Source organism: Barbus barbus (genome assembly GCF_936440315.1).
Source record: "Barbus barbus genome assembly, chromosome: 14".
NCBI lineage: Eukaryota > Metazoa > Chordata > Actinopteri > Cypriniformes > Cyprinidae > Barbus > Barbus barbus.
The window spans coordinates 21,267,018-21,293,912 of NC_136742.1; the positions used below are offsets into that span (position 1 = coordinate 21,267,018).

General features: G+C 38.0%; 3 protein-coding genes across 3 annotated transcripts in view; 1 reads left to right on the forward strand and 2 right to left on the reverse strand.

Moving 5' to 3' along the window:
• LOC306879751 (enhancer of rudimentary homolog) overlaps positions 1–26,895 on the reverse strand; it is a 1,222,178-nt gene that overhangs the window by 616,741 nt on the left and 578,542 nt on the right. The gene's annotated exons all lie outside the window — the stretch shown is intronic.
• LOC306880178 (nuclear receptor subfamily 2 group E member 1-like) lies at positions 67–7,875 on the reverse strand. The gene is made up of 9 exons (XM_079433512.1): positions 7,387–7,875; positions 3,867–4,012; positions 3,355–3,442; positions 2,489–2,724; positions 2,213–2,359; positions 1,997–2,093; positions 1,723–1,872; positions 1,483–1,588; positions 67–1,367 (listed from the first exon to the last, which is right to left on the reverse strand). The coding sequence occupies exons 1-9, from the start codon at positions 7,442–7,444 to the stop codon at positions 1,205–1,207; spliced, it is 1,191 nt and encodes a 396-aa protein (XP_079289638.1). The 5' UTR covers positions 7,445–7,875; the 3' UTR covers positions 67–1,204.
• LOC306880168 (osteopetrosis-associated transmembrane protein 1-like) lies at positions 21,325–26,468 on the forward strand. Its single transcript, XM_079433500.1, has 6 exons — positions 21,325–21,781; positions 22,193–22,307; positions 22,508–22,602; positions 22,688–22,798; positions 24,151–24,316; positions 24,614–26,468. The coding sequence occupies exons 1-6, from the start codon at positions 21,410–21,412 to the stop codon at positions 24,667–24,669; spliced, it is 915 nt and encodes a 304-aa protein (XP_079289626.1). The 5' UTR covers positions 21,325–21,409; the 3' UTR covers positions 24,670–26,468.

The following is a 26,895-nucleotide window of genomic DNA, read 5'->3' on the forward strand; positions in this document are numbered from 1 at the left end:
GAAGCCTTAGAAACCCAGAAAGCAAAAGGAGCCATGCATTTGACAGTCCCTGATGGACCAGGCGATCAATATTCAATATTTATTCTAATATCTTAGAACAACTTTCACAAAAATGATCACTGTACAACGAGAAATGTATTTACAGATTACAAAAGCAAATCCAAGTGCTGATTGTTGTCTCTTTTCCAGGGTTAGTAGCTAGTCAAACACAGGTTTAAAATGGCGACCTCTGACATGGGCCATGGATTGAGCAGAAACAACTTTTTAAACATCAATAAAATTACATTTTCAGAGTGGGCGCACAGAAAACTCACAATGCCAACAGATCTATATCCAGAGGATTTCGATTGCCCTGCCTGTGAACCCTAATCTTCTGTTAAGGTCACAGGGTGTGGGTGCTGCGGCCTCCCAGTCACCTCAGTAGGTAATTATGTGATGCATCAAGTCAGTAATGCTCAGTCCTGCTGCCTTCCTGCAGAGTTTAATTCCAACATTTCAGCGTACATTTCAAGTAAACCTGATTAGCTGGTTCAAGTGTTTTGATTAAAGTTGGAGCTTCTGCTAGAAGGTAAAACAGGAATGAACTTGCTCTTCAGTTCTGACTCATGGGCCTTTGGTTTTCAGCACTATGTCAAAGGGACAGCGACCTACTTCCCTGCAACATACCTCATGGTTTCTTTTTTCTTTTTTGGTTTTCTTCAAAGTTCTTGTGGACAAATGAATGATACTGGTGCTGAAATCAAAACAGCATTGGTCATAAAGGTAGTTGGTCAGTTGGACACAATAAAACGTCCCGTTTTGAAATGAATGATTGTACATAACCTCACTGACACTCCATTCAAATATGACTATGAACTAAGATAATTTTGTATTTAAATCTTGACAGAACAAGAACAGATTAAGCTTGTTAAGTTACTTCCATAAACGAACTTAAATAGATTAAAAGTAAATCAATTAGAAAATTACTGGTTAAACGTTCATTTTTCTTTCTAAGCAGTAAGGTCAACTTATAGAGATTCAGTCTTTTGCTTGTTTTATAGTTTCCCTGCGTAATAACATCTTGACATTGGTAGAGCTTTGTTCTCCAAACAAGTGCGTGAAGTATCACATTAGGGTATCTGGTATCATCCACAGCATTCCAGCGTCCATGCGAATGCCAAGGTCAAAGATACATGTTGTTTTCTTTTCTCTGTCTCTCAGTAGCTCATATATCACTGGATTTGTACATGTCGGAGAGCAGTCGTGTGATGGGCACGTTTCCAATGGTCTTTTTGAAGAACACCTCTTCAATGGTGGATGGTCCAATTGAACGTAGAGCAGGCAAGAGCAACAGCAGTTTCCCAAAGCGACACGGCTGAGTGGGGTACCTGGAACGCAACAATTAGTTTTAAATAAAAACAAAAAAACACAACATGAAGTGTTCTGAATTTGCGTAATACTTATTTAATGAGCTTTTATAGATTCACCCATGCTGTAGGCTACCTGGTGTGGATGTAGCTGTTTAGAGTCAGCTGGGCTTCGTCCTGAAGGGCTGCAATGGCACTGGCGTTGCGAAAGCTCCTCAGTTCCGAACCACTGTGTGTTGGAACTGCAAGAACGGAAAAAAACAGCATGTTTGTTCAGAGCTACTGTTTGGCCAGTAGAGAACGTTTCTGTAATGATTAATAATAGCTATATTTCGCTTTAATATGTTGCATTTTGTTATATTTAATCGAACCCCACCTGCTTTAAAGGTGACGATGCACTTGAGGCACGCGAACTCCGTGGCGTCCAGTCTTAACTGTCTGAAGCGCGTCACGACCTCCTGCAGCGCCTGGATTTCTGCGATGATTTTGTTTAGCCTCTGGGAATCTGTGTTCTCGGTGTTCATTCCTAATTCGCGAGAAAAAACAAAACGTTTGACTTGTATGGAGATAACATTGGAAGATATCGTATTTTTCACAAAACGTGTCGATTTTTTACAAAAGTAGGTTATGTGTTGTAGGCTATGGCCTACCTGAAACAGCTAGGAGAGTGCTGGAGTCCACTGGAATGGCCCACTGCGCTATACCCAACACGAACAGTTCCCTCCAAGCGTCTTCTAAAAGGATCAACTGCAAAACAGTAAGTTCATTAATGAGTGGAAATAAAACACCCAGCATTTGAATTTGGTTTCACACTTGATGGCACATATAACATATTTAATCTGTGTAAAATAATAACACTTGTTTACCTGGTCCGGTAGAGGGAGTGTGGAGAAGGCCGGAACGCTTTTGGCCCATTTAATGCTCATGAAGAGCAGGCGCGCTGCTGACTCGCACACAGACTCGGTCGCCACTTCATACAGGTACATGGGATTGCTGCTAACTTCATGAGGATACTGAAAAGTGATTATATTATCATAGAAAATAAGCGTTCAGATAATAGTTTCAACGTATGTTTTAGTGAAGTTCGTATAAATTGACAATTCGTTCATTTAAACTTCACTGTTATGAAGGAACACGTTTACCTTCGGTGTGGGTTGGGCGAGTCCCACAATGGCCTGTCGTTCCGGTGTGCTTGTGACCGGGTTTAACTCCAGATTGTGAGGCTCCAGTTGCGTGACTGTAGTGAAAAACGGCGGACCCGGGATAGACGTGGATGGGAAATGTGTCGACGAACCGTTCACCTCTTTATGCCCTCGGAAATACAGTGCCACCTGCTTTCGAATGGTTGAAGTCCTCGGTCCTCTCTCGTGCTGCACGGCTGTAGAAATGTAAAGATCAGTGACATGAGAAATAAGTCTTCTCATATGATGCCAAAGCAGAAATGGTAGTTTAGAAACGTGTCAAATAATTTATTTGTTCTTGTTGGATTCATACATTTTAGAAAAACGTTTATAGCATTTTCTATAGCATAATTTGATGATTTAATTAAATTATAAATTATTTTAGGCTACTTGCATCTTGAAGACAAAAGTGTGCACAGCTTAATCATTTATAGGCTACAATTTCTTTTCTACAAATATCTTGAATATAAATGAGCTACTTTACTCCATTTGACCTTTTTCATGAGTTTTATTCTAAGACTAAATCTTGTGGTTCATGAGCACTCTCTCTTTCTCTTTCAAATGTTAATTAGTTAAAAGTGGCTTTACGGCTTACTACTATTGTTTTTTTAAAAAAAAAGCATTTAGCATATACGAGTGTTACAGTCTTGTTGTTCGTAAGTAAAAACTTAAAAGCAATTTACTTTTCATGACTAAACAGCTTTAATTTTCTGCATCTGCCAAAGGGGGTTGCATCAGAGGCTAGAGACAAAATAAGTTTAAATAAGATATAGTTATATCTAAAATGTTTTCAAGCTTATAACAAAGACAAATTTACTAGCACTTACCATCTTTATTCATATTCACTTCTAGACACTTTTTCAAGCGACAGGCGCGGCACTGATTTCTGTGTGTCTTGTCTACTGGACAGCCGCCCTGAGGAAAAAAGGTGGAAGGAATAAGGAAATGCATTAGGTTTCGATTCGTTCAGCAGTAATGGCAGACAAACAGCCTCTTCTACTATATGCTCCATTGGTCTCCACTCCACAGGTATGTGAGAATGGCAGAGTAATGACGGCTATTGACTCGCTCCCCCGCCGCACGGCCAATAGTCTCATTCCCGCCTACCGCTCTCCAAATCCACCCAGTCCTGCCGGTGCGTTAGATTGGATTACACCTGTTACACTAGACGGGGCAAAGGGCCCTCAAAGGCGCGGGAGGGGGCTCACTTCTGGGATAATCTTTCAATTATGAAAATCACTGGAGGTGTAATCTAGTCCTTAGACGCGCTTGCTTAGATCAAATTAGCTGACGCTGTTATGGTTCAAACACATCGCTGTAATTGATTAGTATAGCTCACCTGTGTGCCAGATTTGCAGACATACGTTCTGTTTCTTCTTATGCTCCTCTTGAAAAATCCCGAGCACCCATCACACGCATAAACACCGTAGTGCTTTCCAGAACTTCGGTCTCCACACACTTTACACGGAATGTCCAGAATCCGACCTAACAGAGATAGAAAATACAGCATTTAGGCCTATTTAAAGGAAAAAGCAAACCTATTGGAGACTTCGTTTTTTTTTTTTTAAATATTGACAAAAAAAATAAAAATTTGATTAGCCTATTCACAAGTTTTTGTAGATTTGTTTATAATATAATAATTATTTACTTTAACCGGACAAAGTTTTTTTTATTTATTTATTTTTTATTTTTTTGCAAAGGGTGGGAGCTGAACATCCTAATTAAGGCTTGAACCCCCGAAAGGACGTCCGAACAAAAATGGGGGGGGGGGGGGTCTCAAATGTAGGCTACTTAGTCTATTCTTTCCCCCAATTTAGTAGATACGTTTAGTTAGGTTTATGATTACAAGTTAGGCCGAACTCATATTTCCACATGTCGATAAATAGTAGCGAACAAAAATCGCGATGAGGGGGTAACCATAGCAACAGCAGGCTTCTCGTGCGCTTTCCTTCATGTTCAGTATCTTGCGGTTAACCAACAAAACACAGTATGCTACTTTTATAATTAATCACTTTATGTTAGATTCACTTAAACAAGTGTGTCACGCAAAACGCATTCATTTTGTTTAAAACTACGATAAGGGCCCAAAAGAAAAATTTTGCGCAAGATGCAAAATTCCAACAGACTGCGCCTGATAATTTTCTAGAGAAATTCCTTGAAAGTCATTGTTTAATTTGCACATTTGCCCTAAAATCGTGGTAAATGTTGTATTAAAGGACACACCTTTAATGAGTCTGTCCATAGGAATGTGTAAACCATAGGCCTGAGAGCGCATTGGTGGGAAGCGTCATATCGCAGGTCCCATAAAACAATGTTCAGTTGACGCGCACAATGGCGACATTAGGGAGAGTGTTAACTTAATGATTTCCCCATTGAGCCTCGTCTGACTGGCCTGGTCTCGACAAGCTACCAACCCCGCTTCATAATGAAGCTCGACAACTGCTTTCTTCGCGCCGTCTATAGGCTCGCGGATTAGGGAGTGACATTGGAGAGGAGAATAATACGCACCAGCGCGTTTCAGCGACTCAAATGAAGTGTATGCAAATGAACTTGGAGTAAATGAAAATTGTGATTTTTCTTGTGTGTGCAGGATACTTTTTTTTTCTGTATTTAAGTCTGTCAATAGAGGTATATTTGCATGTATATGGGGGAGTCGTTTAGAGAAACGGCTATGTAATTACACTGACATATGTCCACCTGCTCATTGATTTTCCAGTGACCCGTCAAAAAGGGTAGCATGGGAATTCGGATATAGACCGGTAACGACGGAGAAGGAAAACGACTTCATGCACTCTGACTTCTTAAAACGAGAAAAGGAAGAAAAAAAACTATGCTGCATTTTAATGTAAAAACACATTCTGTTCTGTGCATGCCAGATGTTGCTCGTATAGGTCCTTTCAGAAATTATAATGGTGTTTTGTTACAGGCTTTTGGTGATGAAGATTTGCTTGTGTGCGTATATAATCTTATTTTAAAATTTAAGAACAGTGCGAAACTTTCGTATAAAAGTCTTGACAACAATGCAGATCAAATTGAATATTTAATTTCATATGCTTGTTTTTTGCATGACTTAAAAAGAGAACCTCTCTTGTGATAGAGGCAACTTGTAACTTTTGTATCGGAGTCATTTTGAAAGTTGAAAATTGCTCCAATTACACTTTTTTTCACCAGATGATAAAGCGCTTGAAGCCAGAACGCCTGCTTTTTCAAGTGCATTTACAAATTCTATTGTGATTAAGGATTTTTGTTTCTGCGATTTTATGCCTATTTATGTGGTAACTAAACCCATTAAACAGACTGCTTTTATTTCGAGGAAGTCATAAGTCCTACTGTCCTCCGTCCAGTTCTATCATCGCTTAATTTGACAACACTCACACTACGTTGGTAAGAAACTCATATGAATTGAAGGCGGATTTGTTTTAGAGAAGGGATCACGTCTTTAACTTTCCACGGTGGGGGTCCCAGTCTGTTGCATTGTGCGCAGTAATTGTTTAAAGACATATGGCATATTTCATTACGGTAATCAGCATCAATCAACCCTGGGACCTGCTGCACTGGATTACGTGCAGTTGTGAGAAACTCTGAACTTAATGGGTCTTCGACCACCCAAACAGTGACACAATTTCACTCCTGTAAAACAAGTGAGTAATGAGAAAAATAATATATATATCATGTGAATATTAAATATCACCTGAGGTTTTTTTTCATTTTACACCGGAGTCAAATAACCTACATGTTATAGTGTATACAAGTGTTGTCAAAAAGTTTTTTGGGGCAGCCATTCAAAATAATAATGAACGAAAAGTTTAGGCCTCAACGAAATTAACTGACTTGTTCACCGGTGCTAAATAAAAAATGATAAAAAATTACTCATAAAATTCTAGAATAGATTTCAAAATTGTGTTAAATTAAAATATGTTTAGTTTTGTTATTTAGACATCATTAGGCTACTCGGTGTGCTTTAAAATTGTAATTGGGTTACCTTATTTTCTTTGCCTTTCACTTGAATGAATTGTATTGCCTTTTTCACTTTCACTTGAAACCACTTCAACTTTTAAAAACCTTTAACACTATTTGTGTTTTTCATTTTCAGTTAAGCCTAATGTAAAAGTCAAATAGATGCGCACTTTTTTTTTTGCACCAAAAGCGTATTACAGGCAAATCACACTATTTCATATTTCAAGAAATGTTTCCAGTTATTTTATCTGCAATTGTAAAATAACAAATTGACAGAAAACATTAATTATAGATGAATTTCAGGGCACTTGCATTCTTGTTACCTTGAAATTTATTGAAAGTCAAAAGAATGCCTAAAACTCAGCAGATCTGCTTTGAAGACACATGCATAGTTTATGCATTCCTTAGGACCACATTATGATATTTTAAAACTGTACAGGCTGGCACCTTATAACTAATATAATTTTTTTATAATCTCAATGTGCACGCACAACTTATTTGCAAAGTTTAATGGGGGAATAAGGCTGTCAAAACATTCTCAGCAGTGTAACAGCATCACTAAACGCGAACTTGTCTAAGATTGAATGCATTTATTTATTTTCTTGCATTTTCACGTCTAAGATGCAGCCCTGTACAAAGAATGATTTATAGAGTGCTTTGCCTTGTTTGTTTTGGGCAGTCGTGCTATCAGTCTATAGAGGTATAGGCAACAATTTGACAGCATTTCGATTTGCGTTTGACAGCTCTATGGAGTTTACGTGATTTTTGTCATCTTAAACCCACAAGCAATAATTTTACTTTCACGTATTTCGTAAACAAAAAGAGACTGCGTTTTTGCTTCGCCATCACGCTATTTCTAACAGCCTGCATATCTCAAAAGTGAAGAAAGACGATTTACTCACTGGATTTGACATTTAAAATATCCAGACAACCACTTGTTGAACCAGCAGGCTTGCTCATGTTGAAGACCTCTGCTCCAAGAAAACTGCGTTGAAAAGTTACACTTTTCAGGCCCAGGGGAGTCTTAACACTTTTGACTTGGTTTTAAAAAATTACAAGCACAAATGTAACATCCGGTTTGCGGTGGACAGCTGGTTCTCTGCTTTCTGCAGGAGTTTTCTTTGATTGTGTCCAAGTCGCTCCTCTTGTTTTTCAGCAAATAGAATCCAGATTTCGTCTGACTGTTGGCTGATGCGATGGATGCAGCCCCACAGACAATATATGTCCAAGCCAGTCCCTGGTCTCTCAGCGCCACGGAAACTTGGTGCAGCTATGGAGAAGCACTGGAGCTTAAGCCAGCACTGTACTGCTCAACACCAGCTTAAAAAGTACAACATGAGCTGGGAAATGCGTCTCAGCTCGGAGCCTTGGTGAGTGACTTTGTGATGTGTACCGTCAGATTAAAGGTTTGGTAATATGTATGAGATGTATTAGAGTAGGAGGGCGGGAGGGTGGGAGGAGAGCCCAACTTCCTTTGACCACTTAGCTTTTCCCTGCCTTCTGCTTCAACTCCTGCTCGCGCATGACGTCACGGGGACGGATGAAGAGATATTCCATACACATCGAGTCAGACACTGTCAGAGGCTAATGGTGCGCTCTATAGGAATTGATTAGGATCAGCAAGGCTGTTTAAATGACCGAATCAAACGTTTGCCACTGATTAGGAACACATTTCCATCTTCAGAGAGTTCAGTGACCTAACTGCTCCCAGACCGAAGTAAACAGTTTAAAGCACTCTATTTTTTACTTACTCTCTGTCGCGCTTCCCCGGATTCTTCCTTCGCGCGCGTGCACCTGTTGCTTTGGTAGTATGACCGCAGGAAAGAGACTGAGCCCTAAGTGTTTCACATCGCTCCCTCATCTTGCCAGGTTTTTACGCACGGCTTGAAATTTTTTTTTAAGTGATTGTTGCATTTTTAGAGTGAATCAACAGGTAAATGTGGCTTGTTATGATTGCTACTGTAGGCTAGTAGTATATAGCCTAATAAATGTTGCTGGTTTGTGGTAAATGTGTATTTAACACTGTAATTTGTTCGACTGCACGCCCCTACTTTTTCGTAGATAAAATCTAAATGCACACACAATCCTTTGTTATATTGAGGCTATAGATCTACTTAAAACCTTCAATTTTTCTGGGGGGATAGGCAACATTTTCTTTCTTTGTATAGCCTACTGTTGTGTATGTAACATAAAACTTTCAACTTACAAGTTTTTTTTCAAGGAAAAATTAATTAAAATTACTTGTATCTTTTGCACTGCTCATAATTTAAACAAACCTCTTGAATGCAACGTCTCTTTGTCGTGTGGGCGCGAAGTTAATTTTTATTTATGAGACCCAGTCTAAACAGCCATAAATAAACAGCTCTATGATGGATTGTATGTTTATTTATAGATTTACCCATACTCTAATGAGCGCTATATGAAAAAGGTTTTTTTTTTTTTTTACTAGCCTACATGCTAAATAAATGTCACAGCAGACTAGGTTAAATTGCTTATAAGAGGAAACAAAATGGGAAATCGCTGCAAAATCAAGTGCGCGCTGTGTTTTAGAGGGGACACATGCGTGCGAGTTTCCCTCGTGGACTGGGAGAATCACAACTGTACCCTTTGAGAGCGTGTGCAATGACATCTTGACCTTAACAGCGTGCCGTGTTGTGGCCGCCGCCAGTAGACACCCATATTTTGGGTTTAATTATGAACATTCCCACGGTAGCTCGGGGCCATATGGGAGCCCTAAATCTAGGTCTAAACGTGGCGAACGGGGGCGTATCTAATCGCAATTAGTGATTGTCATGTCCTCCTTTAAACGGTGTTCTCAGTGCACTGAAAAGAAATTAGGATTTTTTGACAGGTGAATGACTGCACATTCAAATGTGCGTTTTTCAGGACTTTATGTGCCAGACTGAGAAAAAAAAGTGTCACAGTAAGACCCATATCTCTGTGAGCATCACCAGCAAACTCTAGGCCATGAGTGATTAAATCAAAACGATTCTGAGTGTAATGACTTTTATATAGCCTGTACGATATGTTAAGAGCATCATGTTCATTTTAAAAATGCATGATTGTGGACAAATCAGACTTTTTCTGTCCCGTCTCTCTTTTCTTTCTCATTTCCCACTTTCTCTATCTGTGTGTTTATATGTGTGTGTGTGTGTGTGTCTTAGGGGTGGGGTGGTCTGCTCTTAGTAATCTGCTTAACTCGCCCTAATCCTGTCATTCATAGATAGTCTTTACACAAACATAACCAACATCATGGTTGCCCCGGCTGCTTGCTTTCACTTTTTGTGCTTGTGACTCTCCTCTCAATAACAGTCAATGAAAATCTCTGACAAAGAACCATCTGATTGTGTATCTAGTTGTTGGCTTGACAGAATCAGTATGCAACTGCTTACTTAGCCCTTAAAGTGGAGAGGGACAGCAACACCATCTCTTATCCTTAACCACTCCTGTAACAGCATGTTGGAGATGCACTTTGTTCTGAGATGAACACATGTATGAGGAAAAAAGTTGCGGATTGCTGATGGCCAGAGGATTACAAATATTCTGTTCCTGACTCATAGAGAAAGAAATTACTATCAAATGAGGATGGGAACTTAAATTTAAAACATTTTAAATTATGAATTAATAAAAAATGGAAATAAATTTATATCACATATAAAAAATAAAAAAACACCGGAGTAAGCTCTTAGCCTATTGATGACAACTTACATTGTCTTTCTAATGAATGACTATATTAAGGAATTCAAAACTGACCTCTTATTATTGGGCCACTAAGAAGAAAAAACCGTTTTATTTAATAATTCTAACTGAGGTATATACAAAACATGTTTTCTTAAACCACTTATGTCCATCTATATATGTATGGTGTATAGAATATTTGTTTCTGATAGAAATATGTCTGTTAAACTGTTTTGTATTTACATGTACAAATCTTTTATTTATTTTATTTTATTTTTACCAGAAATCACTGATTGAATACTCAAGAAAAGTTCTCACTAAATAGAGGAGGATTTTTTTGTATTATTCTGTTTTAGATATTATCTGCCATTCAGATTGTTGCCTATTTGACATGATTTGTTTTAACCTTTTTTTTCACATTGTAACTAACAATCAGATACCCATTTAGACAGCTTTTCCCTGGTAACTGAATATATATATATATATTTAAATCTTTAAATAGGTGTTATTGGTGAATTTATTGAATAAAATAACATTAGCAATTTCATAACTATCATCGCAAATCCTTATACAATAATGTTTGTACAGAGAAATTAGGACAGGACAGTCCATATAGTATTTTAATGAAAATTATATTTGAATAAATATAAATGTATATCTTCCCATAACAAGAATGATGTAACAATACTCATCTTAATCGTTTTCTTATTCTTTCAGTTACTGACGTTTTAATATTAAAGAGACCTGACATCAAATTTAATTATATACATGCAAACACACATTCCATGTGTTAGCAATTACCGTATTCATTTCATCTCGCACCTTACATGAGGTTAGACCGTCACACATACGGTTCTCCAAACACAACTGTAGTATTTTGCCATACTTATTACATTTCAAATTTGCACCTAACATACCTGTACATACTGAATTGTCTATTTTGTATAATGTGTTTGTGCTATTTTGCATATTGTCCATTTTGTATATTTGTACAAATAAGCAATTTTTTTATTATTTGTGTCCTATCCTGTTGTTGTCATTCTGTTGCGCTGTGGAGCTACTGTCACTAAAACAAATTCCTCGTATGTGTAAACATACCTGGCAATAAAGCTAATTCTGATTCTGATTATGCTGCCTGCATTTCCAAAATATAATAATAGTAATAAAGGCCCAACACAACCTTGCCCTGTCTAACTGGCAGGTCGATGGACGCTTTCTGACAAATCTATTTGGGGCAAATTGTCAGTGAGAAACTTCCGCCTGAGCTGGCCCGGACAAAACTGGCTGTTGGACGGACTAAATCCTACTGCAGGAGGGTCGGGACAATGGGCTCTGAATGTGTTGATGTGCTGGCAGTGGCTTGGGCCTGACAATGGCCGGATTAATTGGTCCCTTGGCTGACTGATTTGAGATGGCTTCACTCGGGTCCTCTCCATGGGGAGCCCCATTGTCCTTCTCCTGATTCCCACTTTTCACAAACTCCAAACAAAAGTCAATTTCTTTCTCAAGGGGGTTTGGAAGAAGAGGAGAAATATCGAGACCTCGTGGTTCAGCTTCATGAGAGGTGACTTTAAAAGAGAGCTCCTTTCTCCCCTCATCGTCTAAGTTTTTAAATGGATGACTTAACTCATTCCGTTTCCCTTTCTGCCTGCCCTCCCTCTCTTTAAGGCCCAGAGCTCCTCCTGAGACTTAGAGGTGTTATCATCAGCGGGACAGTAGAGAGGCACCTGTTGAGAGTGCTGGCAGGCCGGGCCGAGGAGCTCGCTCTCATTAATATTAAAACTTCAGAGATGCCATCATGTTGCTGCGCTGAAATCGGTCTGATGTTGTCCCCCCTGACCCGGCTCCCTGGGGACCGACTCTCCGCTTCCACAGTCACTCATGAAGGGCACCCCCTCTACCCTCTCTTGCTGCCTGTCTCTTTTTTCTGTCCTCTCATTATCATTCTGCTTTTTTGAAAGGCCTCGTTAACAAATTATGACAGCTCGCTAAAGAGGCTTTAGCCGTTCACACCATTTCGGCAAACAGTTTAGGGGCACGAAATGACAAACTTTATTCTGCTGTAAAATCAACTTTCTTCTACTTGCTTGCACTCTCTTATTTGTCTCTTCAGGTGACGGCTCATCAATGGCATATTTCACAGAAATAATTTGCCTGCCAAAGCCTATCACATCATTTGATGGCTTTTATATGATATATGGTATGATTTCTTTTATATTTTTGACTTTGCTTTAAATATTGATTTTGCTATTTGTTGTCATATTTGCAGTAACACTGAAATAATTGGATCAATTTTGATTATAGTTACGCTTGTATGTTCTGTGTCCTGGATTAATTTTAACAAAAAAATGTAAAAATACATTCAATTCTACAATATATAATATATTATTAATATATCAAAGAATATAATTTATATACTTTATATTTTATAATAATTTATATATATAATATATATTTTGAAATTGTTAAAATAATCACACACACACTAGTCATTTTTATTTCTGTAGTGATACAGATTGTTTCAAAGCAACCTGGTAACAATGAGATCCTATTGGTTAATGTTAATGCATTTCTTATTTGTTAATTAGTTATATTTACTATTCATATTTGTGAACGTTAAATAAAAAACAGCTGTTCATTGTTAGTTTAGCTCTATTAAATATGAACAATTGTAACTTTTGATTTTAATAAAACGTTTGATTTTAATAATTAGTAAATATTGTAAATTATCCTTTAGAAAGTTTTCTTTATTGTTAGTTTGTTAACTAGTTAATCAATGCTGACAAATAGAACCTTATTGTAAAGTGTTACCAAAATCAAGTCTAAAGTATTTAAAGATGTCCAGCCACAATTATTTAATATAAAAAACAAATAAAAGAAAAATATTTCAGAGACTTTGATCATTTCATTAATTTGTCAAGCTCACTTGTGCACCTTTTGTTTTATTTTTGACATACATGCAATAAAGCGTTCGGCTACTGAACAAATATAGTGAAGAAAAATAATAATTCAAAGGAAAATTCAGTTACAAAACCTATGTATTTATTTATTTATCTATTATTAACATTTAACTTGTTAAAAAAATTCATTATTAGGTATTATAATCCTCTTGTCTTGGGAATTTCATTTGTACATGTCCACCAGTTATGGAAACGATGATTGTATAATAATACATTTTACAGACGTTAACAGCTAATTCAGTTAAAAATGTATTGGAATAGCTTATTATTGTATTTTATTTATTTTACACTAGCGAAGTTTGGGTCTTTGGGCCACCCAGTGACAGTAAAGGTCAGAGAGAGCTGAAATAGCTGATGTTTTGATGCTGAAGCTGGCCTCAGTGACTGTGGGAAGATCACACCCCACTCATTACATCAGGAGGCTTGGATTTTGGGATCAGACAGAGGGTGTAGAGGGAGGGGAGGTGAGACGATATCGGAGCTGAGGTGGGGGTGGGGGGTGGTGGGGAAGGGGCTTTTTAGGTATAACTGATGGATTCATTGTTTTCCCAAAGAGTGATTTGTGTTGTTGTTTCCGTTCATTCTTCATGATCCGTTTTATCTTCATTAAGCTCGATATTAGTGTGTTATGTTTACGTGAATTGCATCCATCGCCACGACTATCTCCGCTGTAGGTGGCCTAATTGAAAGCGATAATAAGGCCAAATACGTCCATGTTTTAAACTTGGAATTTCTCGTCTTCCTAGTAAGAAACGCTAATCATACAGTTGCCAGACAGACCAGAAAGGTTTTTCCCCCAAACTCGGACTTTCTCAAAAGGTTCAAACACAAATGGTACACAGAAGACTGGCCCTTGCTCCTCACTCCTTAGACCCCAAACTATCATTCATAACCTTTCTGCATCGCTCCGAAAAGGAAAAGAGGAGAGGAGAGAGGGAGGGGAGAGGAGGACTGTGGGGAGGACCATGAACGCTTATTTAAAAAGACTTCCTTTATTGGACCATGTGCAGGCAGTTCACTCACAAAAGCCTTAAATAGGATATTTTCTGTTCCCTATAGTTGCTTTCCCTTTTAAGTGCCGAGGCAAAAAAAGTAAGTTTACAACTCCTCTCACAATGAAGCTCTTCACTCCCAGGTTGCTGAGACCCAGGCTGACCTGGGAAAGTTAATTAGGAGGCCAACAATGAGCGAGCCCGAGCAAAATACCTCGCCTCTCCTCCAGCCAAAGATGTCATCCATTAATTAGGCAAATCTTTAAGGTGGGCTTATTGAATTTACAGAAAGGCGGGCCGCGTTTTTTGATCAGGCCCTCGCCCCAAACAATGCCTTCTCCTGGTTAAGGAAAAAGGGAGGGGATTGGTGGAAGCAGAGGAGGAAGAGAAAGAGAAGGAGGGGAAAAAAGGAGAGGGAGAGAAAGAAACGTATGGCTTGCAGAGGCTCAATGGGAATAAGGACGGGGAGATTCACAGGGGCTTGGGGGGCATGCTTCAGCGATGATGTCATGCAAAGGCAACCTGGGGGCTTGGGAAGAGTGGGAAGGAGTGTGTTGGGGGGGGGGCACTCAAAGTTAACATGGCTGCATCTGGGCCAAAGCCTTCTCTCTAAAGGAGCAAAATGCATATGCACCCCTGCTGATCAGAGCCGGCTTTCACCTGGCATCTGCGTTCCACCGCGGCCGGATTTGCCTCAATGCGTTACCGTGATCAATTCATGAGTGGTTATGCATTTCGCTTCAGATCAATATTAGTATCGGCCTTATATTAGTGTATTTTTACACTCCAGAATGACTGTTGGCTCGGCAGTCAATCATATTTGAATAATTTCATCTATATGGCTCTAACAAAGGCTTCTGCGCTGGTTTGGTTGCTCTGTTTACACAATTATTTGTGACAATTGTCATGAAAAAAAACAACAAGTTTAATATTATTAAATATGAAAAGAGACAAGAGTGTTTACATTTGTCAAAATATGTTTTCAGCAAATATTTACAGTCGAAATAATTGCATAATATTACTCCTGATACTTTTATTTATTTTTATTTTTTTTACAGAAAATGGCTAAAAATGCTACTGTAAAAACTTAACTTAACATATACGGTGTTAATGGATTAACATTGCATTATTTGTAATTACACTGTAAGATATTGTGAAATGAATGTGTTTTTGCAAGTAAAAACTATAAATTATCAGTGCAAACGGTACATTTTAATAGTATATATTCTGCACGACCATATTCGACATCCCTAATCCTACCAACTATACCTTGCTAACTATTAATAAGCAGCAAATAAGGAGTTTATTGAGGCAAATGTTGTAGGTAATGGTGTTAACAAAATAATTTAGTTTGCTCTCATTGTCATCAGTGTCCAAACACATAATAAGTGTGTTTTTATTATTTTAATGTCATGCCATTTTTGTAGTTCAAGTGCCTTGGTATATTAACTTTACACAATTTAATGAAATATAAGGTTATAAGATGTAGTAAAATTTACAGGCACAAATATGCCATTCCATTATACACAAAATATACACTTTAACTGTGAATTTCTGGCAACCACAGCTGCCACTTTTTTAGAGGAATGACATGCAGTATATAATTTCTGTTGCAGAATTAGATAGCAGTTGTCTAACAGTCTTTAAATTGTAAGTCAAGTCTTTGAGTGAAGGCTGAAAGTGCATTAGTGATTAAATCACTTGACAGTAAGAATCTCACTAACATTACACATCACACAGAAGGGAAATTCCTCCAGGGAGTATATTGTCCTGGCCTCATAAAGCCAAGCTCTTTTTATTTGATTATATCTGATATAAATCACCAAGCAAAGCTTAACTTTGGATTTAATCTTTGTGGGATTTGCTCTGCATGTTGAGATCGGGCTCTATAGGAATTTCATTGATTCTGGAATTCCAGGCTTCTCAAACTGAGCCCTGGTGTGGTAAAAGCTAATGCTGACACTTGTACGCAGGCAAGCAGTATAGTGTGTATAAAGCTTGGTAGGGGGGAGGCTGGGTATCTTTCTGTCCTCCTCTTTGACATGACCGGTCTTTGAGAAAAAAAACCCTTCCCTTGAAGGCCATACCCCTCCTCTCATAGTTCATGCCGCTTTAAGGGCACTGACTGGGCTGAGCACTACCTCCCTAAAATACACCCTTCCCCCGGCCGTCCTAATCGGAGGGGTGGATCTATGTGTTTTGTTGCTTGTCAAAAACAATCACTCTTCGGGCCATTACAGTTGCTGCACGTCCTCCTTTAATTGGTGTAACGCACGGAGGAATGAAAGTGAGGGCGGCCCACAAAAGCCGGCCAGTGAATGAGAACCGACTCGCACTGAACTGCTCTTCGGGGCAAAAAAAGTTCATAGTTGGCAACTAACAAGGAGTTGTAGGGGAGTCTTTCATTCAGCGATATCACTGGCGAAACTGCCAGCACACCAAACTTTAAAAATGTATTCACTTTTATTATGTTGGATTAAAGTTAACCTTCATTTCATGCAAGTGTAAATAAAAATATTTTAAATAAATGATATTACATATTCCAGGGAAAGTAACTAAGGCTCTTAGAGGTGCAAATTTCCCCTCTTTATAGAAGTGTTACATAAAGAAATTCATTTCATTTTTAATCTTTAAATGATTTATGTTTTAAAGACTCTGTAAATGAGTAGCCTTATAAAAGCAGTTTTTATTTTACATAAAGGGGGTCTACTAATGGAGGTGGCCATTTTGAGATCACATGATCAGCTGAATGCCATTAGCTTCCATTATTGGACTCAGGTAGGCACTTCTTTTGAATTAGTAATACTTTGTGACCGTAAAAAAAAGATCCTGCATCAGTTGCATCACTTCACATTCACGAATCCTTTCCTGAGGCCTTATGGTCATGGGATATTAAAGTGTCAATCGGATGCACACCAAATGATTATGAATACTGTGAATTCGAACATACTACTCTTTCATATACTGTTTTTTGCCTACTATAGGGGGGAAGTATGTGATTTCGGAATAATTTTTTCAGTTCTTCAATCATGGCTGACTTTTTTCGTGGGTGGATCCAGGCTTCTAGGTGTCACTATAAGCCCAAGATGAAGCCAAAGAGTAAGTCCTAGGCGCAACAAAAAGTGACCTGTAAAATATTGTTAAAATGTTCATGCAGTTTAAGTCAACTTAGTAAACTCTAACTGTAACTCTTCTTCCCCAGAGAAAGCTGACTCTGCTGGAGGTTGTCAGCTGAGTTTTATGTCCAGTTCACTGGAGCTGAAAGAAGTCAGCATCATGTCTTGTTATGAAACAAGACGTCCTTGCCTCCCGTTCCACGTGAACGATGCCTGGGGTGACTTGTGTGGAGCGATGGCCTCGTCATAGTGCTCCACAGAGGCGACCAACAGTGAGGAAGTCAATGCGCCATTGTGTATCGAGTTCGTCGGCTACATGTTTGGTAATTATCCCGACTGTTTGTTGGAGACTTGGATCTGCGAGCCAAGCGGGCCGACAGTGGAGCACAACACCGTCAACAAAGATTAACTTCTTCATGAATGGTCCACATGTCTATTTGAGGGAGACAAGCTCAAAACATCATTGATTACTGCTACCAATCAGTTCAAATTTGTATGTTTTAATAGTACAAACAATTGATACAATCCACAATTTTTTTCACCGGGTGAATAAAAACATCATACAGGACTTGTGCTTTTTGAGAAAACACATATTCCTCTATTAGAATAAGTTTAATTAAATCCACCAGCATATATGTAGTTATTTTTTTTGTGAAGGTCTAGCCAGAAGCAGACGTTTAGCCTGTTAGCAGAAGTTGTGTTGGTAAAGAAGAACTGAAACTTTCAGGATGTGTCAAACGGCTCTGATGTATTATGTTCATTAATTACCATGCTTTTATCAGCTAACATGGCATAATGGTTGGTACCCTATCAAAAGTTATTAATATGTACCATTTAGGTATAATATGTCCATTTAAGGTACTATGCACCCTTTAGGGATAAATAAGGCAAGGCAAGTTTGTGTATATAGCACATTTCATACACAATGGTAATTTAAAGTTCTTTATATAAAAATAATTGAAATAATCACAACAATTAAAGCAAGGAATTAATCATTTTAAAATGATTTAAAAATGTATTTAGTTGAATTAAAATGGTTAAGAATAAGAGATGAGGACACATAAAATACTGTTCAATCATTCGTAAGAAAATAAGGTACAAAGGAGTACCTTTTGTAAAGGTACTGCCCCTGTGAAAGGTAGCTGGTTTTACATGGTTTAGTTAGACCATCCAGGTCATTTATGGTCATTAGCTGGTCCAAACTGATCTAGATGATAGATCAGCTTGAACTTCATGAATTGGGGTCGAGATCGACCTCACAGACCGTGTTCTGCCAAACTGATATGAGTTTTTGGTAACACTTTCTACGAAGCCCATATTTATAATACATTATAAGGGTATTATTTTTAAGGCATTATAATGAATCCGCCCCAGTGGTCATATATAAATTACTAACTACTATCACTTACTAACTGTTGTCCCACTCTTGTTTTGTTTTACTTTTAATGGGCCGACTGCACATCATTTCCCCTTTAAAAGTTGAAGTCTCAGTTTTGTTCTGAATTTATTTATTTTTTTTGACACAGGACCACCGTTTATAGTATGCAAATTACTGAGGTCCTGATATGCACGTTTTAACGAGAAAGTTAGGAGTAATTAATTAGGCTGCAGGGCTCTTTAAGCTATTTAGGGGCATCCCTTCATTGAACATTGAGAGCGCGTTTCTCCTGTCCAGCTCTTCTCGGTTCACATTGCCTCTCAGAGGGCAGAATAGCCCAAGCCTTTATCCTCGTCAGTTGTCATCCCCAGTTCGGGCCACTTTGGCCGCTGCTAGTGGGGAAGTCAGGCCTAATCCCTGGAAGGAATCAGGGCAAAAGAAAAGCAACAATAACCAAGTCAACCGTAAAAAATGAAAGCGAAATCTCTATTATCAGCCCCAACATTTCCCAGCGATGCAGTGAAATCAGGCTGGTTTGTCATTCGAGTCAGACACCGGGGGGAGAATCTGGGGTCGCTTTAGGTTGGTAGACTCACACGACGTTTAGAGAGCAATATTTCGGCGAAAGGGGGCCTCGCATTTGCAAAATCCCCCTCACATCCCGCCATAAGCATTAAATGCAGTCTGACTTTATGTTGTATAGGCAGCGCAAAACAAGAAAAGAGGCACAGTTCTCGCATAAAAGAACGCGGTTTTGGGGGATTAGGGACGGCCCAAAGGATGGAGAATAACTTCTGCATAACTTTACAGCTCTTCTCTCTCCAGGTTTAGCGCACAGTCTTTAGTTAACCCTTAACTGGTCCCTGTCAGAGTCATGAATTACCAAATCAAAGAATGAAGCGCGATGTCTAGCTAAAAAACCGAATCGCATTTATTCTTTAATTTTTAATATAGGTCTATTTGTATTTTATCAAGATATATGAAAAATTCATTTATTGTCAATTAAGTTATTCATCGAGAAAACAATCCACATTCGGTTGTGTAGCTGATTATTGGTGTTTGATCCAGAAGTTTAATTTGAATGGCAGAATTTTGTTTTAAGATTTTAAATACCTTAATTGGAAGAACAAAATAATTAATCTCGGGATAATGTCATCACGATCACATGCCTCATTTACCTCAGAAATGATTGTGAGGGCCAGATGACCCATGAAATCAATGTCTCTTGTAGTTCCTTGAAAACCTGCTTTTCGTTTTAAAAATTCATAGGATAATCTTGAGCCACACACAATTTTCAGAATTTAAGCCAACTTATCCAGGCTCATCCCTTCGCTTAAGAGCTCTCCAGTCGATGAAGATACTTCACTTAGACAGCCTAATTAGTGATTTTTGTCCTCCTTCAATTGCCTCTGTCTCCGTTGTGCATTCAAATGAAGTCCTTAATGCATGATAATTCTAGGCCTACCTAAAAACCTAATTAGTTTCACTGATGATCAATAATCTTATTTCTTCCAGGATATGTGAGGTAGCATATATGATATAGCCTATAAAATATTTGGGGGTATTTTCACTGCAAACGTCCTCTTGGTATCATTGTATGATTCTGTATACCTCGTTCATAAGCTCCCTGCTTGCAAACCAATGAATTCAGCTGCCGGGGGGAGGAGTGGAGGGATGACTTGGATCATCCAATTTAAGGCTATCACAATAACAGAGCTGCTACACTGTAGTAGTGAAGAGCTAATGCCACAATCCACGATATAAAACCTGCGAATTTACACTCAGACATCAGCGCACGCAGTAGAATAGCCCTTAATGCGAGGCATTCTCAGTCCCTCATTTCCATCAGGCTCTCATGACTGCAGAATTGCCGCGGACTGCAAGTTATCAAGAGGCACTAATTTCACATTAAAGACCATTGACTGCAGTGGCTTGATTCGAGGGTTTGCGACAATTAACACAATCAGAATCGGAGCCCAGATCGTTTACCTTGACTCCGTAATTATTTTTTGGCCGCGCGCGCGCTAACACATTCGCAAAATTGCACGCGGTGTCAAAAACCGAGAAGAGAGAGGATGCAGCCCTGTCTCCAAACACACACAGAATAATGAAATAGTCTAATATATTTCTGACTGTGTTCTTTTTGTGTTTATTAATCCCGATTTTAAACGGTTTAAATTTGGGGCTTTCGTTTATGTTGTAGGCTATACCTTTTAAAATGCACATCGACTAATATATTAATATTGATAGTGATAAATAAAATAAATAGCCTATAACATATTCTGTGTGCACGATCAAAAACTAGAACGAAAATACTAATTTCGCAGCTTTTAAGAGATAAAACCAATAAAGCCGTAACAACTCACAAAAATTCACAACATTATAAACTAGTAGTTAAATGTATATTTCATAAAAACAAAAGGGTGTCACATATATTTTACGTTAAATAGATGGGAGAGGAGAGGCATCATTGACCCTATTCAGCTCTTTCTGTAATAACTGTGCAAAATGCAGAAATTCAGCTCTGAAATAGAAACGTAGTTCTGATCAACTTCAAGCAAAGTAGTTTATTTTAAATAGTGCATTGTATAGACACAAAACAACTGGAAATGGATGAAACGGGACTCAATATCCAGTTCTTTCAACTTCACTTTAAACATTACAGGTGCACCTATCAGTTGAAATCCCGTCCATCGCGAGATTACCCTAGTCATGTGACCGAGAAGTAGGGAAAAGAAAGAAAACAGGAAGCTGTGTAGAGTCGCAAAGCGATAGCGTGTTGTATTTGGAGTGTATCAGATATGGAATTGTTAACTAAAGTTACATTTGTATCAGCATGCTTATTTGCAGAATGGGCTGTTACTTTTAATGGCGTTGCTAACTGCTCTATTTCCCCCTCAGAGATGAGTGCACTGAAGCTGCCATCAGCAGTCATTCCTGTATCACAGAAGAGCACTCTGGGATCCTTCTACTCTCTCAGTCTTTCATCTGTATTTCCAGAGGACTTGGAAGTCAACGAGTATTGCACTGAACTGCTTCGCATCTACGGGCAACGCTACGTGACTTTGGCGAACTGCCTCGTGACTTATGCACGACCTGTCAGAATCTGTCAGAACTGTTACACTGGCTTCAACAGTCTGGAGGACATTTATAAAAACATATCATCGGACGAAGTAGGTGCTCATTCCAAATCGAAATGTACATTTCTAACAACAAAGTGCCTATAAATGTTTTTGCATGGTTTGAAGGTTGACAGAATTATCACCCGCTGGTCACATGCACTCATGTCTCGTGATTGTGTGTGTTTCACCACACCCGACTCACACTGACTCTGGAATACTTTAGTATGCTTAAAGGGCTATTTAAATAGTTCACATCAGTGAATGTACACATGAACATACACATCAGTATCACATTAACAGTGTACCTTTTAAAAAAACTAAAAAAGCAATGTCAGTACATACTGTATGCTGTACTGTTTTTTTTTTTATTGTCATTGTACAAGTTGTTATTATAAAATCAGTTACAGGGACTGCAGCAATAGAAGTTAATGCAAAATACTTTATTATGACTTGTCCTCATAGTCTGGCCCTGGAAATGTCAGTTGCCATGACAGCCTGATGCGTTCTGATAGGTTGATGCTGCTCTATACCCTCTTCATCAAATTAGATGAGATCTGGACAACAGCAAAATGCAAGCGTAAGTAACATAGCCTTAATTAAAACTGGCATTAGATTGCATGCTTCCCTTAAGCATGTTTCTTTCATTTTCACTTTTAACCAGATTATATACTTATCACCACTTGTTGCAGTATGAAGAAATTGTGTCAGATTTATGATTAGTTTTTTATTTTAGTTATGATTATTTTGAGAATAATTCTAATATTTTTTGCTCATTAGAATGTCTGATTAAAGATCAGGAGGCTCTTTCCAATGATACTCTTTACTTCATGGCCACTCTGAATCAGTCACTCTCCTGTTTTGAACAATATCAGGTATTATCAAATGTCTTATACAGATAGGTACAAGCTCAGTGAAAACAAATTACTAGAGTTTGAGATTATCATGTTCTCTTAATAGAGGAACCACACTGAACTGTGTAAAGACTGCAAAACCTCATACAAAAGGTTGAACGAGATCTATGGTAGAATGGAGAAAAACTACACGCTCTGCATTGATTTAGAAGACACAGTGAGTATGCACTAATATACACAAACCCTGTTATTTGATTCAAACACCTGAGTTATCAAATTAAGATTTATGATGTGGAATTATGGGAGAATTGTAAAACAGCACTGTCTATAGGCCTACATCTGTGCATACTAAAGGCTGGAATACACAATATGACTTTTGTTCAAAACATTTTTTGCTTCAATTTGCAGTCTGGACAAGTTGATAATAGTTGCCAAAGTCAGAGCCAGTCTTCAGATTTTGGGCAGTTGGAGTTGTTATGAGGGGCACAGCCTTTTTTAGCCTTAGACTATGATTTTATCCAGATGGAGAATATCAAACATTTTACAAGCTGTTCAGATTTGGAGAAATTTAGCAATGCATCACTTTGCTCTCCAATAAATCCTCTTCAGTGAATGGGTGGCATCAGATGAGTCAAAACAGCTGCTAAAACATCACAATAATCTACAAGAAATCCACACGACTCCGTCCATCAATTAACGTCTTGTCGTGCCTGTCCATAATACATAACGCTTCCTCCAGTAAAAAAAAGCCCATCCTCTATTGTACATTAAAATCCAGCAACATATTTGTTTAGAACTGTTTTCACTTGTGCTTGATTTGTGCATAGTTCTCTCCTGATTCAGATGAGATTACTTTTTCACTGGAGAAAGCAACATTATGGATAGAGGATTCGTATTTTAGTAACAATAGTTTGATGTTAATTAAGACTTAATGTTAAATCATTTGTTTCTTACAAACATGCAGCTTTTCACAGGACATTAATTATTGGGGCCTGGAGTTGTGTGGATTACTTGTGGGTAATTGTAATGCTTTTATCAATTTTAATGCTCTCATTTTGACATCACTCGTTCACTGCAGAGCATCCACTGGCAACCAAGTAATGGCAAATTAAAATTTTTGAATTAAAACTATTCCTATTAGAACTATTCCTTTAATAGTGGCGTAGTGTATTCCAGACTTTACAGACAGTAGGCACACCAAGGTTATTGGTTTCATTTCCAGGAAATTAAAATCTATAATAAAGTGTATATCTAAAATGAATTTTCCTTTGGATAACATTAATGTAATGTAACGCACTAATCCAACAAAATCATTGTTGTTGTTTTTTTGTTGGTACAATGTATTTTAGATTTTTTGTCTACTATTAACCTTAAATGGCTAATATACTGTAGCTTCCTGTTAATTGAATGACTTTTGTTATTTCTTCTGTTTTTGCTAGATGTTGGTGTTAAATAAATAAATAAATTTTTGTTGGTATAGTGTGAACCAGCCTTAATGGTAGCAGATTATGATAGAATTGAGAATTGTGATATCAGAATTGTGGTATCATTACCTTGCTTTCTTCTCAGATGAACATGACACAGCACCTGTGGAGTAAAAACTTTAGTTGCTTGTTACCTCGGGAGGAGACTGTGCCTGTCATCGCAGTGTCCAGCTTCATGCTCTTCCTCCCCGTCATCTTTTACTTAAGCAGCTTCCTGCACTCAGAACAAAAGAAGCGCAAGCTTATACACCGTAAGTAACTTGCCTGGCCTTGCAAATTGTCTCTCTAGAAGGTTTAAGTAAAAGGGCAAAGGTCTTTGCTAGTGTTAATTGCGCATGCTTGATCCTTACTGCTTTTGATTTCATGGTCAATCACTTTCAGACAGTATTTAACCAAGGAGTCTCAAACACTACTAATTTTAGCATCTTTCAAAGCATGTAGAACACACAGTACGTTTGTAATGCTCTGAGCAGTGTCTGACTTCAGTGTTAAACTGTTGCATCTCTTGCCAGTTTAGTTCTAATCTATTCCCTCATCCTGATCCACAGCCAAAAGAGTCAAGTCCAGTAGCAGCCTAATGAATATCCAAGACAAATTCAGCTGAGTGGAGATGAGGCGAGGAGGGGACGAGAGGGTACTGAATCTTTGGTTCACCTCTCCTGCTAAACCAACAGGCATTTTCAGCATGGATGGGTAGGGTTCACATCTTCTCCTGGACTCCAAGCACATCCGGGATCAAAGACTTTATGATGCTCTACAGATACTGTATTCACATTCTATTTAAATCAGATTTTTTTTGCACGATTTGTGATTTGCACCATTGATTTAAATAACGCCAGTTGCAAGTTTTACTGATAATTCTACTGATCAGTGATGAATTCAATAATTACAATGGATGCTAGTATTATTGTATTTAAGGTATGATGGAGATGTGATCCCGAAAGAGGGAAATTTATCTCGTACATTAGACTGGTTATGCTGCATTTTTACTGCACTAACAGACCATGTTACATTTTATATTCTCTATTTTCCTAGGTAATAACAAATTCACTCACACTCACACACACACACACACACACACACAGTACATGGCTGTGGAACCATTTCTGGAAGCACTCCATGTGCATTAGAGAAAGATCTTGTAACAAATACTTTATTCAGGGTCAAAGGTGTATGCAGTGAGTAGAGGAGAAAAGTAAAGGATGGAAGAGGCAACATGAAGCCTTTTTAGATGGTCCATGTGCCTGTTTACTTCACTTTTTGTTTTACAATGGATTTGCCATAGTCTTCCCTCAGTGTGTGCTTATATACTATACTGTCAGATATTTAATGAACACACCAATTATTCTTAACAAGATAGCCATGGAATAGGAAAGCTTAATTAATAGTGATACATCAGAGAGATCTTTCATTTTCTGTACTCAGATGTTGACCATGGCATTATATGAAGTAAACTGTTATTTTTATTCTCTGAATGCAGTAAGGTTTATTCATAGAATATTTGCATATTTCTATGGTTGTAAAATAGTTTTCAATTCAGATAGCTTCCTCATACCTCTATTTGAATTTTGCTTAACTCCTAAAGCCTTCCTTGGTGCGATTGACAGGCTTGTTGTTTTCAGGGTTACGTGGACTTTCCTTGGATTGCAAGGCGCCTGTTTCCCCAGTCATTAGCAGCTAATCTAAATGTAGAATAAAGTTACTTGGCTGATTAATCATAACACATCCGTTAAGCTGCATTGGCTTTTTGGTCTTATGGAGCACTGCCTGTTGAGCGTGTTTCACTTGATTTATCCAGTCATATGATTGTTCAGGAAGATATGGGGAAAAATAGCCTTTTCGTTTGTGGCTCATGAGTGCAATCTCTAACAAGAATGACAGCTTTCATCCCTGCATTGTCAGATCTGTTGGTGAAAGTCATTACTCCTGACCTGACTGCCAAATATTGCAATCAGGCGAATTTTATGGCCACGTGTTTGAAGAACTGACGCAAAAGCTGAAATACCTTTTGAGATGTATGACCTGAGCCTTACTTTACCAGACAAGAACCTTAGAGAGGATGAGGGGGAACTGGTGGGGGATATGAGATTATCCATTATCACGTTTTACCCTGGTAAGAATCGGAGCAGTGACTTTGGACCTTAAGCAATGAGCCCATTATGAAATATCCCTGAGCCTGAAACTAAGCAGGGACTGATCCAACAAACCATCAAAGTAGCTGCTGCATTGTTTAAAAGTTGCCATTAGGATTTTGGATGACTTGTCATTATAAATCATTTTTGTGTGCTGATTAATGATTGCTTTGTGCTCTTTTAGAAAAACTTGCATACTAACAAAAGATTTTATTTTCACGTTTTGTAAGGCTGTGATTTTATTATGAATAATAAAAAGATAACTCATTCTAAATGTGTTTCGTTTTATTGTACATTAATTTTTTTATTTATTGCTCATATGTATTGTTTATTTAGTATATATAGTATACAGCATGTTTAGCAATGTGAGTTCTTACCATGCTTTTTATAATAACCCCTCTGGCTTGTTTCCAAGCACCATAAGCTACCCAAAGGAGCTTTAATAGGAATTGACTAAGAAAATAATTCTTTATTTATTTGGAAAATGTAATTTTGTAATTTGATTCCATGTCATTCACCCTCTGCCTTATTAAAATTAAGAGAATTATTAAAGAGAATTATTAAAATTCTCAATATTGCTTGAAAATGGTTGAACATTGACAGTAGTATGTATATGTCAGCATGTTATTTTGTTTCTTATGTGTTAAAATTAGCACAGGTTAGATAAAATATAGTAAAACATGACATTTAATCTATCA

Coding starts and splice junctions, on each gene's coding strand:
- LOC306880178 (XM_079433512.1), bottom strand. CDS start 7,444: ATGAGCAAGCCTGCTGGTTCAACAAGTGGTTGTCTGGATATTTTAAAT. Junction 3,443..3,866: donor TCTGCAAATCTGGCACACAG/GTGAGCTATACT, acceptor TTTTTTCCTCAG/GGCGGCTGTCCAGTAGACAA. Junction 1,368..1,482: donor AACAGCTACATCCACACCAG/GTAGCCTACAGC, acceptor GTTGCGTTCCAG/GTACCCCACTCAGCCGTGTC.
- LOC306880168 (XM_079433500.1), top strand. CDS start 21,410: ATGGAATTGTTAACTAAAGTTACATTTGTATCAGCATGCTTATTTGCA. Junction 22,308..22,507: donor GACAACAGCAAAATGCAAGC/GTAAGTAACATA, acceptor TTTGCTCATTAG/AATGTCTGATTAAAGATCAG. Junction 22,603..22,687: donor CCTGTTTTGAACAATATCAG/GTATTATCAAAT, acceptor TTCTCTTAATAG/AGGAACCACACTGAACTGTG.